The sequence below is a fragment of the Pelobates fuscus genome, chromosome 10 (assembly GCF_036172605.1).
Source record: "Pelobates fuscus isolate aPelFus1 chromosome 10, aPelFus1.pri, whole genome shotgun sequence".
NCBI lineage: Eukaryota > Metazoa > Chordata > Amphibia > Anura > Pelobatidae > Pelobates > Pelobates fuscus.
Window position 1 is genome coordinate 89964550 of NC_086326.1, and position 16001 is coordinate 89980550.

At 40.7% G+C, this 16001-nt stretch overlaps 1 protein-coding gene across 1 annotated transcript in view; it reads right to left on the reverse strand.

The window, feature by feature from the left end:
- Positions 1-5092: 5092 nt before the first annotated feature.
- Positions 5093-16001, reverse strand: part of LOC134575117 (beta-microseminoprotein-like) — a 64955-nt gene continuing 54046 nt past the window's right edge. Inside the window, exons 3-4 of the mRNA XM_063434290.1 lie at positions 5744-5846; positions 5093-5293 (exon numbers count right to left, since the gene is read on the reverse strand). Of these exons, the coding sequence (XP_063290360.1) occupies positions 5164-5293; positions 5744-5846 (233 nt within the window). The 3' untranslated portion in view covers positions 5093-5163. The remainder of the gene's footprint in view (positions 5294-5743; positions 5847-16001) is intronic.

Below are 16001 nucleotides of genomic sequence, written 5' to 3' on the forward strand. Positions count from 1 at the left end.
TATACTGTGTATTGTTGCCACAAGCCCCTGACGAAGTCTTCTAGACGAAACGCGTAGGGTGGCAAGCTTTATTTCACTTTTAATTATTTTACTGTGGACCCTTTTTCATCCAATTTTGTCTTTTAATCCTGGCGGTTTCATCTGTACCTGGTAGCTGACAGTGGATGTATATATTGATGGGCCTTTTTAACTTCTTGATTTTGTAAGTGTACACAATAAAGCATTTTTTGGAAAATTATACAGTTACACACTATGTTCTTTTTCTGTGCTTTGTTTCAAGTACCTATCTTCATACACAAGAAGAAAAGAAGCACTTGAAGAAGACTTGTAGCACTTGCACTTGTTTGTGAGTGTTTTATAGTTCCCCTTTTTTATGTTTTTTAGCGCTTTTTTGTCTGCACTATTGGTCTCCCTTTGTATTTTTAGGTCGTGCTATTTATGGTTTTACAGTACATTTCATAACTGGTCCCCTGTTACTAACTTTATTTCTTTATATTTTGCACCAGTGGCTAGTAATTTGGCCAAAATAAGTGCCCAAGCTTTCCAAGTCCTTCCCTTTCTTTTATCCTGTTCTAGTAGAAATGGCCAGAGTATATGAGCTGTTAAGATGCTATAATGCTAAGAATACAGATTTTTATTCCTAGCATGAAAGTATCCCTTTAACCTTTGACACCATGCTATTGCTATATCAATATCTTTGTGTGTCTCACAACACATAGAGCCAGCATAGTTTAAAAGGACATGTATCACTTGACAATTATTGTTTTAAAGCAGGAAGCAAACACTTTTAAACACATACACATATCAAAATAAAGTATGAAAAACTTTGAAAAATATGTAATAAACATGGTATTTCGAGTCTGGTTAGGGGTATCTGAGGAGGTAAATATAGAGGGAGTAAAGATGTTTTTTAGATTTTTACTTCTTCTAAAAATGGCTCTGGGATTGTTGGCAATGCTGAATTTTAACCAAGGATCCATCTTAAGTATAGGCCAATGTTTGCGTAAGATGCCTATAATGGCATAACTGCATTAAAGACAGTAGAAAATATCGGACCTGTTCCTGGTCACATCTTTGGTGCTAATTAAAAAATTGTGGGGTTGTATAGTATTATTGTGTTCCCAGTTAGTAAGCATCGATATTATAGCTCTGTGTGTCTCAGAGTCAGGTTACTGTACAGTGGTGACAGAATTGGCTATGGGTTTTAAAGCTGGATTAGGGAAAGGGATTCTATCCATATTCCTTGCCTTGTTGTAGGCAAGTAGGATTGATTTAGAAGGATATTCTTTATCAAGAAATCGTTTGCAAAGGTTTAAAGCTTCTTCCTCAAAGTGTTCTAACATGGAGCAATTGCGCTGGAGTCTAATGAATTGGCCTAGTGGTACATTCGCAATCCACGTAGGATGATGGCCACTGGTAGCATTTAGGAAGCCATTAAGTCTACCTTTTTCTGAAATGTCCTAGTAAGAACCTGGTCTTTTTCTCCCCAAAGTATATGGTCAAGGAATTCTATCCTAGAGCTCTGCTTGTTAAAAGTAAATGAGAGTCCCCAGTCGTTAGAATTGAGCTCAGTCACAAACTTGTCAATATCATCCCAGTCCCCCTTCCAGATGATTAAGATATCATCAATAAAATTATGGTAAAATATCAGATGATCTTTCTAATAGGGGTTCTCTAAAACATGTGTCCATTCTCATAAGCCCATACATAAGTTGGCATAAGAGGGGGCAACGCTCGCCCCCATGGCATTCCCTTTTGTTTGGCGATAAAACCTATTATCAAACTTAAAATAATTGTGTGTCAATATAAAATATATCCTTCAATGATTGACTCAGCCTGAGAAGATGGAAGGAGTGGATCGGAGAGCAGAAAGTGCTTGTATGTCCAATTCATTGCTAGTGTTGGTATATAATGCTGTACCATATGGTGAGCCAGCTATATCCTTCATGCCATTTTACATTTTGCATTAGAGACAGAACATGGCTGGTGTCACGTATATAGGAAGGGAGATTCACCACATATCTTTGTAGGTGGATATCCACCCATTTAGAGAGTGGTGCTGAAAGAGAATCAATAGAGGATGCCCTGGAGCATTTGCCAAGCTCTTATGAATCTTAGGAAAATAATAAAATATAGGAATCTCTCCAGGACTAGAGAGTAAGAAACCTTTTTCGTTTTTCTCCAAGGTCCCTCTCCTAAACATGCTTTCAATAAACATATGTAATTCTTTAGTGAATAGTGGGATCTTGTGGTAATACCCTATAGTATTGTTCATCGCCCAAAATTATATTGGCTTCCTTCAGGTAGTCCTCTCTATTAAGTACCAGTATGCCTTCCCCCTTATCTGCACCCATAATAATGATCTCTAAATTGCTCCTAAGATCTTTTAGGGCTCAGGCCTCTGGTTGGCTGAGGTTGTTAGAGTGTCCCCTCATATGTTTACCTTTATTGTGTGCATCCAACTTTTAAAAATCATTTAAAACAAGATCATACAAACTAGGGATGAAATGGCATTTGTCTGACACAGGATAGTAGGTAGATGGAGGTTTCAAACCTGTTGGTGCGTTGGCATTAATTACCTCTAGGGCATCCATATTGGATTTCTCATCATCCTGGTCGTTCATGAGAGAAACCAGATTTTTCAGAATCATCCTATCTTGAGGATTATTGAGAAAACCTGGGCAGCCAACAACACTGTTAGACTCTTTTATATTAAATTACCTTGTTAAAGTTTATTTCCTATAGTTGAGATCTTTAAACAGCTTAAACAAATTGAAGTTTTTCGAAGTAGCAAAATTTAACCCTTTATTTAATAGAGAGATTTCCGCTGGTTGTATGTTGTATAAGGAGATATTAAAGATCCCTTTCATGAAAGGCATCTCAGCTTGTTGGGATTGATATCCCTTTCCTCTAAATCCTCTAAAGTTCTCATGAATAAGGGAATGGTCTGGATGTCTGTGATGGCCCTTTCCATAAAAAATAAATTAAAAAATCCTATTTTTTCCGAGGGTTTAGTTTTAGGTGTAGCCCCCAGATTATGTGGGAAGGTCTTATTCGGCAGCCCCTCGTTTGTGACTTTATTCATGCCTGTGTAGGACATCCTCCTCGGGTTCTCTATATAGATGAAGCTTGGATTGCCATGATCAGACCTATTAAAAGATCTTTTGATCTTAGGGCTAAATGTTTTATTGTGGTTTTGGTAAATCTTTGGATTACTGCGGGTTACCTCTGCATAAGATCTCGCCCCTTGTCTAGGCTGGACTCGTCAATAAGAACGTAGCTGATTTCTGGGAGTGGAATTTGACTTGTTAGTGTGACTTACATTAATATGAGTGGGGTTTCTGGTTATAGACCTATTTCTAATTTTCTTCCTTTACCAACTTCTTATTTGCCCTTTCTCATAATCATTCTTGTCCCTAGCGAATTTGAGGTTTTTCTTTTTCATTAGGTCCTTCTCGAATGAGATCCTTTGATTTACTCCATCATCCAAATTGGAGATGAGTTCTTTAATCGGAAGAGCTAATATTAGAGTGTATTTGTTCAATCTTGGTCTCTGTTATTTTTAACCTATATTGTCTATATTTGACCAAAATCTGCATTAGGATAATGGAGCAGTTGTCTAATGCTCCCAACCATTTGTTTTCAAATTCAATATTATCCATAAAGAAAGGTATTTTCTCAAATCTGAGACCTTGTGGGATAAATCCTTGTTTCAGGTATGTATCTACCTGGAATGAGAGTGAGCGTGGAAAGCATAAAGACGAAAAAGCATGTAAATATAGAAATTTACCTACTTTTTTCAGCCTGCAGAAGGAGGCAAGACTTTAATTACTTTTTATTAACTAACCACAATTCATCTCCATGGCAATCAGACACATTAAATCCCTAGTGGCAGAATGTGTAAAGTGCAATAACAATTTAAAACCAATAATTCAACTGGAAAGAATTATATATCATAGGAGACTGCCTGAACCCAAAAGTAACATTAGCGGTTTGATATATGAACTTGTCAGAAGATGCTAGTTTATATGTATGGGAATGACATACTGACATTGCTACGTGATTATTTGACATTGGGATTGCTACGTGATTATTTGTATTTAGGACCATGCTTACCAACATGATATTAACATAAAATGATTCTGGCTGAAATATATGCAATGGAACAACACAAGGTACGAGACACTGGGAAGAGACGTAGGAATCTAGCCATATATTAGTCTATTAATAGGTAGCGTGGCCGTCATGCTATGACACATTAATTGGACACCTGTGGTTTTGATTGCCTTGGTAACATATTTGAGACTTACCTGTGCACAACTAACATACCTTTTAACCAATTCAATATCCATTTACTGAAGACTAAACACACATATGCAAGGTTTTTTGCTGTTGAGCTTTGGGTTTCATTTGTCTACACCAATCAAACATCTAGAGGACATGGAAAATAGAAGAACCTTGGTATGAAAGAGTGAAATATGGGCTTGGGTACCTTAAAGGGACAATATAGGCATTGACACAACTTTGGCCTAATGACGCAGTTTTGGTGTGTAGATCATGCCCCTGAACGAATATTTCCTACCTATTTTATGTTAAATTTTGTATATATTGTGTATTAATATTGTTTTTGTATTTTATTGTACCCTAATGTATCAATGCAATGTTTTGTGGACCCAGGACATACTTGAAAACGAGAGAAATCTAAGTGTATCTTTCCTGGTAAACTATTTTATAAATAAAATAAATAAGTCTCACTGCTCAACTTTCTGACATTTAGGCATCAAATAACTTGTGTTTCTATTTGTGCAGCTATAGCCAAAACTCCCCCGAGAGGCGACAAAGACATTAATGAAAATGGTACTCAGTTATGGAGGCGACAAAGACATTAATGAAAATGGTACTCAGTTATTAATTAAAAATGTGTATAGAATAACAATGGACTCTAATCTATTTAACTTTTCAAGATTTAAACCACATGATAGGAATGTAGCATAATCAATATCAAGTGAGGAGATTTAAGGCATTTATATTGGATTTCTATATATCTATTGAATACCTTTTTTAAAAATTCTTTCAAACAATTAATGAGTAGTCATTTTATGAAGATGTTTATTGTTCTGAGAGTCAGTTACAAGTTAAAAAGCACACGAAAAGGTGTAGCTGTTAGGAAATCCAAGCATCAACTTGACAAAGTTGTGTTTTGTCATTCTTCTTCACGACTCTGTATTTGCAACTGTCAAGATCAAGAATTGCTTCGCAGTGTACCTGGTCGAAGTCAGATGGCTTTGAATACCTTTAAATAAAAGAAAATAAATACATGGATATTTTCAACAATCCGATAAGGTGATGTTGTGTAGGATATGGAGGCAGCTTAATTAAAAATACACAGCTGCCTATTGCTGTTCGGGCTAATGCTTCCTCATGTACCTGAGCAGCACAGATGGGATGCTAAGGACCCACATTTAGCATTAAACAATTAAATGCTATTTAAGACTGAATGTAAGGATGTTACAAGGGGACTCCAGACACCATTACCACTCCAATCAGAAGAAGCAGTTATAGTGTCTATAGTGCCCCTATAATAAAACATGCATGCTCCAATACAAAGTGGATGGTAAGTGCTTTATTTTTTGCTTTATTTTTGTAATAAGTACATTATTCACTCATACACATTGCTAATGAAATAGCTGACTGATTGATTCTTGTTGTGTATCAAATTAAATAACATCATGTGCATACTTACATAGTACAGCATGAAATTGAGTCTCTTCTACATTTGCAGGACATGCAGTCATTTGTTTTCCATTCTTGGCCCAAATCATAGAAAGTCCCTTCCTTTATACAGCCTGATAAAAAAATATAATCATAAAAATAAATATAGAAACAAGAAATAAGCTGCAGGATATAATGATGGAAGACAGGAAGCACAATATTATTAATTAACCCCTTCCCGACCTCGGGCGTACCAGGTACATCATACAAAAAATGGTCGTTAACTACCTCGAACGTACCTGGTAAGTCCGTGGCAAATAGTAGCCCTGGACTTACCTGAACCGGCGATCCGTGGCAATCCTGGTCCGGGGGACTGCCCGAGACCCTACCAGTCCCCCTGCAGCAGCTTCAACCTCCCTGGCATTCCAGGGCCATGTGATCACTATGATCACATGGCTGCAATAGGAGTCTATGGAGCTGCCAGTAGGGAGACTGTCTGAGCTGTCAGGCAGTCCCCCAGGCAACTAAAATGTGTGATAGATTTTTTAATAATAAAATAAATATATTATCCATATATATGTGTATAATATATTCTAAAATAATTAAAGCATTTTATAAAATATTATAATACATATATAATGCATATATATATGATTGCCTAACGAGTGAACAAGTGCATAATGAAAATAAAAAAGGGTTCTTTTATTTTCATTATGCACTTTTTCACTTGTTAGGTAGCACTTCACTGTGTTTTTGAGTTATCTCTATAGGGTTCTTGGTTTAGGTAGGCACTAGCCTAGTGCGGTGCCAATGTATTGGGGATAGATATATATTCTTTATGGGGTATGGTGGGTACCTATTATTTATTTATTTATTTATTTATTTATTTTTTTCTTGTCAATCATTCTTTTATTGAGGCATTTGTTAAATGGGGTACAGAATAAAGAGCGGGTGTGTACGGTTTTCATACAGCTTGGGGTCACTTCAATACAGTACAACATCTCCCATGAGGAGCTGCCTCGTTTTATATTTTTTAAGCATTCGATAAGATCACAAACAAGAGTAAAGTATTCATAATAAAAGTATACAGTGAACAGGTTAAACAAATCTAGGTAAACAAGAGAAGTGCCTATTGGAGGTCGACATGTGAGATGAAAACATTATTAAACATACAATTAATACGCAGGCTTTTTGTGTTTTGAGGAACAGTGTGTTGTCAGGCTAGATAGCCATATATGTTTACTATAGATTGATATTCAGGCTGGGTTATACAGGCTAGATTTAGCTTTTGCGTGAGATTGAGTGATGAGCGTCTGCTGCTTTCTAACGTTAGGGACTTAAACCGTGCACGTCTTGGAATTTAAGAGGAGTGGACAATAGTGTGGTGTGGGGCATGGCGTGCGCAGCTGTAAAAGCTTGTCCACTGGTCAGGTTAGTTAAGATGTCCCGTATGCGTGAGAGTCATGTGAAGCCCGGTAGTGGGGGCAAGCCCACAACACAGGATTAGGTGGTACATCTAGGGCCATGAAAGGCAACACAGCTGGGCATGGCACGTCGCAATAGTTGACCAACCATGTAGGAGCCACACTGACCCTCAGATTATATGCTAAGACAATACAATACAATACAGTCTGGTTAGACATGGTTACAGGCATTGCCTAGGGGAAGGAAGCCACCTGGTGTCTCAGTAGCTGGGCATTAAACGCTGGGGGGGTCAGGTGGTATAGGGGACCTGTTAGTACAGGCATAAACAATAGGTTAAATCACATGTATTAGCTAGATTGCAGTGCCGTGTATGAGAGGGAACAACATGCTTTTGCACTGGCGTATCTTGTGTCCCCCTGTATCTCTCCCTCTCAACCTATGCCCGTTGCCAGCAGGCAAAGTCCAGACCTATTTGCAGGGCAGAGTGGTTCTCCCAGGTTGTCTCCATGGCTCTGTGCTTTGGTGGAGACTTGTTCACAGTACGTGCAGATCGTCCACTTCAGGACCTTGAGCACACTTGGGTGCCAGTGAGGCTGAGTGGTCGCAGGGGGTCCGTTTGTGGTCAGTGTCGGTGCCCTCTTCTCTGTCGGTGTGCCTGTCGTCGGGGGTTCAGTGCCGTGTTGTGGAGTCAAAATGTACCTCCTGCCCTGGTGCTGTAGGAGAGCTTGTACCTTCATGCCACTAGCCTGCGTACCTTTGAGGTCCAGGGTCGTCCCAGTCGGGGTGGTGCGGTGGGCCTTGCATGGATCGGGTATGCGTCGGCGTCGTGGGTGTCTGACGGCCCCCCGTGTGCGTGGCTGGTACTTGTGGGTCTGGGCCCATAGTGCTCTCAGCTCGGGTGAGCGTCTCGCTCGGGTTTTCGATGTGTGGGACGTAGTTGCGCCCATGAGAGGTTTCCCAGGCCCCCTCTTGCTGCGAACCTGGTCCCCTGTGGGTGGGTCAGGAGTAGCCATAGCTGGCCGCATGCGAGCCTGCAGTTGAGCCCAAAAACGATCAAAAATGTCCTCAAGGGTGTCTCTTGTTTTGTCATTGGGGCCTGGCACATCAGACTGTTGCAGTTGCTGGTCGGATGTTGGTGAGTCAGGTTGGACAGCCATCTTGAGGACTGCCACCCCCGTTTAGCTTGTGGGGGCCGGAGGATCAACTGAGAGGTAGGAGGTTTAGCTTGGTCAGTGTGGCGGGGACCGGGATATCCCCCACCGGTCTAGGGGGGGGGAGAGGTGAGTATTGGTTGCGTGCCGCTTGGAGTAGCAAGCAGAAAGCGGCCGTCCTCCCGCTTCGCCCACTCCGGTAGGCCCCAACCTGCAGTAGCGGTTCCCGGGTACTCCGGGTGTCCGTTTTGGTATCCCCAGGTAGGTGCCGGTTTCCCCAGTCTGCCGGGCTCCTTCCAGAAAGCTTTCTGGCTCTCCTACCCGATTTTTCGTCGAGTTTATCGGCCGTGCCGCAGGAGCTCCTGCAATGCACGTCCTGCTTAGGTGCTGGTCAGGCTCCGCCGTGGGTACCTATTATTGACCCACTTGATATCCACTGGATGAGCTGCTTGTACAATTTTTCAGAGTGAGATGCAGACCATCCCCTTGTGTTCCCTATCTACCCCTTACTAGTTTCTGTTTGGCAGCAGGATATCCCACTTGAGTGGAACGCTTTATGCACTCCTTATCTGTCCTAAAGGGTTATACCCCTTACCCGGCATACAGACACGTTCTCCCTATTTAGGACCCTTTGTTAGATATAGTAGCTCTTTTTTAAATTTTAATAAAGGCTTTTTATTTTGGTTTTGCTACTAATCAACTTTAGGTTGTACTGTTTTAGATCAAACCAAGTGTTTGCTCGAGTATCTGCCCCCCTCCAGATTGCTTAAAATAGAAAGCATGCACGCTCAGTAAATCACCACTGACAGATAACTGAAAAACTCTGGAATGTTTAATCAGGGGGCCGGCAAGTCCCTTATAAAGGCAGAAATACAACATATGCAAAATGCAAGATAACAGAGCGAATACATCTTTAATTGGTCAAGTGTTAAGTGTCTTATCTAATGCACTTCCTCCAAAGTGTGATGTCACCATCATCCTGGGTGCAGTTCTCCCTGGGAGATGCCATCTTAATACATTACATTATTTACATTCTTTAGTCGATGGGAGGGGGTGCTCTAGCAGCCATTTTGAGTAAATAATGAAAACATACAGTAAATAGATATTTTACTAACAATAATTTATATCCATGACAGTACTATTTCCAATACGTCCCCTCCATTCGGAGTGGATGTCTGTGATACTGTTCCTTTATTTTCCTATTTTTAGTTACTAGAGTTACCCCCTGAAATACTACTATAACAAGGCGGACTTTCTTTAACCAGGGGGTAGGGTTAGGTATTTAACCTAGCCTATGTCGTTTTGGCTGGTGGGGTATCATTTGACTTATCCCAGGGTTAATAATCTTCAAACTGTTACTAATAGGAATTTAACCCCTTAGACAACCCAGGGTATTCAAAATGCGGTATTTCCAGTCTTTGGTAGCAGCCACTTAGTCACAAACGCTGGCCAAAGTTGTCAATTTTATTTGTTTTTTGCATTTTGTTTTTAAACAAAAACTGCACTTTTGCAGGTGATATCATCGTTGTGACGGTTTTACGGTTTTGAAGAACTCATATTTGTATTCAGCGAAGTCTCCGGAGTATAACAATACCGCCCATGTACAGGTTTTATGGTGTTTTGGAAAGCTACAAGGTCAATATAGGGCTTGCCCATTTCAGTTTGCCAGATTGGTTTGCTGGGTCTATGTTGCCTTTTGAGAACATATGGTAGTCCAGGAATGTGAATTAACCCCATCATGGCATACTATTTGCAAATGTAGACAACTCAGGGTATTCAAAATGGGGCATGTCCAGTCTTTTGTTGTAGCCACTTAGTCACAAACGTTGGCCAAAGTTAGTGTTTTTATTTGTTTTTTGCATTCTTTTAAACAAAAACTGCACTTTTACTGGTGATATCATCATCATCGTCATAAGTTAAACTGTTTTGAAAAATTCATATTTGTGTTCAGTGAAGTCTCCCGAGTATAACAATATCCCCCATGGAAAGGTTTTATGGTGTTTTGGAAAGTTATGGGGTTAAAAATAGGGCTTGCCAATTAAATTATCTGGACTGTCTGCCTGGGTTGTCAAGCAGGTCCCTCAACTTATTCATAAAATCAAATAATTATGTAGTTAATAGTTAAATATATATGTAGAATGTGTGTGTGTGTATATATACATATATACACACACACACACACTGCTCAAAATAATAAAGGGAACACAAAAATAACATCCTAGATCTGAATGAATTAAATATAATTCTGAAATACTTTATTCTTTACATAGTTGAATGTGCTGACAACAAAATCACACAATTAAAAAATGGAAATCAAATTTTTCAGCCCATGGAGGTCTGGATTTGGAGTCACACTAAAAATGTAAGTGGAAAAACACACAACAGGCTGATCCAACTTTGATGTAATGTCCTTAAAACAAGTCAAAATGAGGCTCAGTAGTGTGTGTGGCCTCCACATGCCTGTATGACTTCCCTACAATGCCTGTGCATGCTCCCGATGAGGTGGCAGATGATCTCCTGAGGGATCTCCTCCAAGACCTGGACTAAAGCATCTGCCAACTCCTGGACAGTCTGTGGTGCAATGTGATGTTGGTGGATGGAGAGAGACATGATGTCCCAGATGTGCTCAATTGGATTCAGGTCTGGGGAACGGGCGGGCAAGTCCATAGCATCAATGCCTTCGTCTTGCAGAAACTGCTGACACACTCCAGCTACATGAGGTCTAGCATTGTCTTGCATTAGGAGGAACCTAGGGCCAACCGCACCAGCATATGGTCTCACAAGGGGTCTGAGGATCTCATCTTGGTACCTAATGGCAGTCAGGCTACCTCTGGCGAGCACATTGAGGGCTGTGCTGCCCCCCCAAATAATTGACACCCCACACCATTACTGACCCACTGCCAAACCGGTCATGCTGGAGGATGTTGCAGGCAGCAGAACGTTCTCCGCGGCGTCTCCAGACTCTGTCACGTCTGTCACATGTGCTCAGTGTGAACCTGCTTTCATCTGTGAAGAGCACAGGGCGCCAGTGGCGAATTTGCCAATCTTTGTGTTCTCTGAGAAATGCCAAACATCCTACACGGTGTTGGGCTGTAAGCACAACCCCCACCTGTGGATGTCGGGCCCTCATACCACCCTCATGGAGTCTGTTTCTGACTGAGCAGACACATGCACATTTGTGGCCTGCTGGAGGTCATTTTGCAGGGTTCTGGTAGTGCTCCTCCTGTTCCTCCTTGCACAAAGGCGGAGGTAGCGGTCCTGCTGCTGGGTTGTTGCCCTCCTACGGCCTCCTCCACGTTTCCTGATGTACTGGACTGTCTCCTGGTAGCGCCTCCATGCTCTGAACACTACGCTGACAGAAACAGCAAAACTTTTTGCCACAGCTCGCATTGATGTGCCATCCTGGATGAGCTGCACTACCTGAGCCACTTGTGTGGGTTGTAGACTCCGTCTCATGCTACCACTAGAGTGAAAGCACCACCAGCATTCAAAAGTGATCAAAACATCAGCCAGGAAGCATAGGAACTGAGAAGTGGTCTGTGGTCACCACTTGCAGAACCACTCCTTTATTGGGGGTGTCTTGCTAATTGCCTATAATTTCCACCTGTTTTTTATCCCATTTGCACAACAGCATGTGAAATTGATAGTCACTCAGCGTTGCTTCCTAAGTGGACAGTTTGATTTCACAGACGTGTGATTGACTTGGAGTTACATTGTGTGTTTAAGTGTTCCTTTTATTTTTTTTGAGCAGTATATATATATATATATATATATATATATATATATATATATATACCGTATATACTCGAGTATAAGACGAGTTTTTCAGCACATTTTTTGTGCTGAAAAACCCCCACTCGTCTTATACTCGAGTCAGTTGTCTGTATTATGGCAATTTTAATTGCCATAATACAGACATGGACCGGGGGCTGTCAGGAAGCTGTAACTTACCTTCACAGCAGCTCCTGTCAGCTCCCTTCTCTCTTCTCCGGTGCGTGCAGCTCCCAGGTCAGCTTCCTCTGCAACTCTCGCGGCCGCGCGGAGCGTTGCCACGGTAACCCGTGGCAACGCTCTGACCCCGCGGCTCTCGCGAGAGTTGCAGAGGAAGCTGACCTGGGAGCTACACGGACGGAGGAGAGAGAAGGGAGCTGACAGGAGCTGCGGTGAAGGTAAGTTACAGCTTCCTGCCAGCCCCCTCCTACAGCCCATCCACTGGACCACCAGGGAGTGAGAGCCCCCCTCCCTGGCCAGCTAATAAGCAGGGAGGGGGGACAAAAAAATAAAAATATTAATAAGAAAAAAAATAAGAAGAAGAAAAAAAAATTAAAATAATAACATAAAAATAATAATAGAAATAATAATAAAAAAATAAAAAAAATAGTTACCTAAAAAAAATAACAACATTAAAATAATAATTAAATAATAATTAATAAAATGCCCACCCCCACCAATGCTCTGCACTCGCACATACACACACTGCATTCATACACACACTGCACTGCATTCATTATATACACACACTGCACTCACACACACTGCACTCACACACTGCACTCATACACACACTGCACTCATACACACACACTGCACTCATACACACACACTGCACTGCATTCATTATACACACACTGCATACACACTGCAATCATACACACACACTGCACTCATACACACACTGCACTCATACACACACTGCATACACACTGCACTCATACACACACTGTACTTCATTCATACACACACTGCATTCATACACACACACACACACACACACTGCACTCACACACACACACACTGCACTCATATACACACTGCACTCATATACACACACTGCACTGCATTCATTATACACACACTGCATACACACTGCACTCATACACACACTGCACTGCATTCATTATATACACACTGCACTCACACACACTGCACTCATACACACACACACTGCACTCACACATACACACACTGCACTGCACTCATACACACACACTGCACTCATACACACACACTGCACTCCATTCATTATATACACACTGCACTCATACACACACTGCATACACACACACTGCATTCATATACACACTGCATTCATTATATACACACACTGTAAATAAATATTCAGTTAATATAATTTTTTTAGGATCTAATTTTATTTAGAAATGTACCAGTAGCTGCTGCATTTCCCACCCTAGTCTTATACTCGAGTCAATAAGTTTTCCCAGTTTTTTGGGGTAAAATTAGGGGCCTCGGCTTATATTCGGGTCGGCTTATACTCGAGTATATACGGTATATATATATATATAAAGCCAAAAAAGACCAGCACTCTCAGGATTTTCAAATAAATAGAAAAATATTACTTTACTTAAGCAATGTATTTTCATTTATGTTTTGTATGCTGTCCTGATGAAAGCACACAAGAGGTGCTGAAACGTTGACTAGTAAAGTAATATTTTTCTATTTATTTGAAAATCCTGAGAGTGCTGGTCTTTTTTGGCTTTATATCTATTGTGCAACCAAGCACCAGGTTAAAATCTTTATTGGTAGGAGTGCAAGACTTTTTTTGTATTTTGTATATATATATATATATATATATATATATAGAAAATACGTGTGTGTGTGTGTGTGTGTGTGTGTGTGTGTGTGTGTGTGTATAAATATCTTTCAAAATAGGTAGCAGCACTCACGAATTTAAATTTATTGATTCAAAATATAAAAGACGATCAACGTTTCAGTCCTTTATGCAGGACTGAAACGTTGATCGTCTTTTATATTTTGAATCAATACATTTTGGACTTTTAAATCCGTGAGTGCTGCTACCTATTTTGAAAGATGGATACTACTAGCCATGGTATGCTAGCCCCAGGTCACTAAGGGACTTTAAAGCGTGAGTGCAAGAGCATTTTCTATTTTTATATATATATACGTTCTTGATAAAGACCCTGAGGGGTCGAAACGTCGAAACAGATGATTTAATGTAAGCGTTTTCGTATCAATAAATTCACGATTGAAAAGTCCTTTTTGAGTGCTCCACTTTATCGCTTGATATATATATATATATATATATATATATATATATATATATATATTGTGGCAGGATGGCCAGGCTCTTCACAATAAACTTCAAGTGCAACAGTCAGGATAAAATAGTACTGCAGTTTATTGTCACTTTCCACAATTTATACAAGGTTGTGCTCTCCCACAAAATAAAACAAAAAGAAAATAAATCCTACTCCAACTTGGAGACTTACTAAACAACAGTATTACTAACTACCCAACTGGCCAGCTAATCTAGTTCCCAGTTTTAAACAAAATGCAATACAGCACTTTTAGCAGGTTTCACACAGTACCTTTTTCTCAGAGTCTCAGGCTTAACTACCTCCTCTCTCCCAGCTGTTAGACTCTCTGATGTCTTCAGAGGCTAACCTTTTAAAACCCTAGGGCTGGTTAATTACATTCACCTGGTTGATAACATTCAAGGGGTGACTCCCCCCAATTAACCCAATCATGCTGGGAATAGAGATCGCTCCAATCTATTAATCACATATAAAGCCTCTCTGACCTTGCCACATATCCTCCCCCCCAGCTTAACACTGGTGTGTGAAGCGGCCTTAGCCGAAAAGTAATGCACTCTAGATAATGCATCCGCGTTAGCATGCAGTAGACCAGCCCTGTGCTTTACAAAGAATTTAAATGGTTGCAGAGAGAGGAACCAACGGGTGACCTTAGCATTCTTGTCTTTATTGTTCTGCATCCACCGTAGTGGAGCATGGTCCGTAATAAGGGTGAAAGATCTGCCCAACAGATAATAGTTCAATGTTTCTGTTGCCCATTTAATGGCTAGACACTCTTTTTCTACTGTCGCATAGTTTTGCTCTCTTGGCAGTAACTTGCGACTTAGAAATAGCACTGGGTGTTCTTCATCACCAATCATCTGAGATAGTACCGCCCCCAGGCCTACATCGGAAGCATCGGTTTGCAAAAAGAAATGCTTCTTAAAATCTGGGGCTACCAAAACGGGTTGCATGCATAGAGCTGTACGCAAATCTGTAAAAGACGTTTCTGCATTATCATTCCATTTTACTGTATCTGGTGCCTTTGCTTTAATCAAATCAGTGAGAGGGGCAGCTCGGGTTGCAAAGTGGGGAATGAAGCATCTATAATAGCCAACTAATCCTAAGAAAGCTTTAACCTGTTTCTTTCTTAGAGGGTGTGGCCAATTTTCAATTGCCTCAACTTTAGTCATTTGCGGCTTTACCAGTCCTCTCCCTACAGTATAGCCAAGATATTTGGCTTCCATACAACCAATGGAACATTTGGAGGGATTAGCAGTAAGACCAGCTTTCCTTATGCTGTTTAATACTGCTTCTACCTTTTCCAAATGGGAGACCCAGTCTTGGCTATAGATGACTACATCATCTAAGTATGCTGAAGCATACCTGGAGTGAGGTCTTAGCAGTTTGTTCATTAACCTCTGAAAGGTTGCTGGGGCTCCATGAAGCCCGAATGGTAAGACGGTATACTGGTATAGACCCTCAGGGGTCACAAACACAGTCTTCTCTTTAGCTGATTTTGTCAGCGGGATCTGCCAATATCCTTTTGTTAGGTCTAGAACACTTAGAAACCTGGCCTGTGCCAGTTTCTCAATAAGCTCGTCCATTCGGGGCATAGGATAGGCATCAAATTGTGAGTGTTCATTAAGTTTTCTAAAATCAT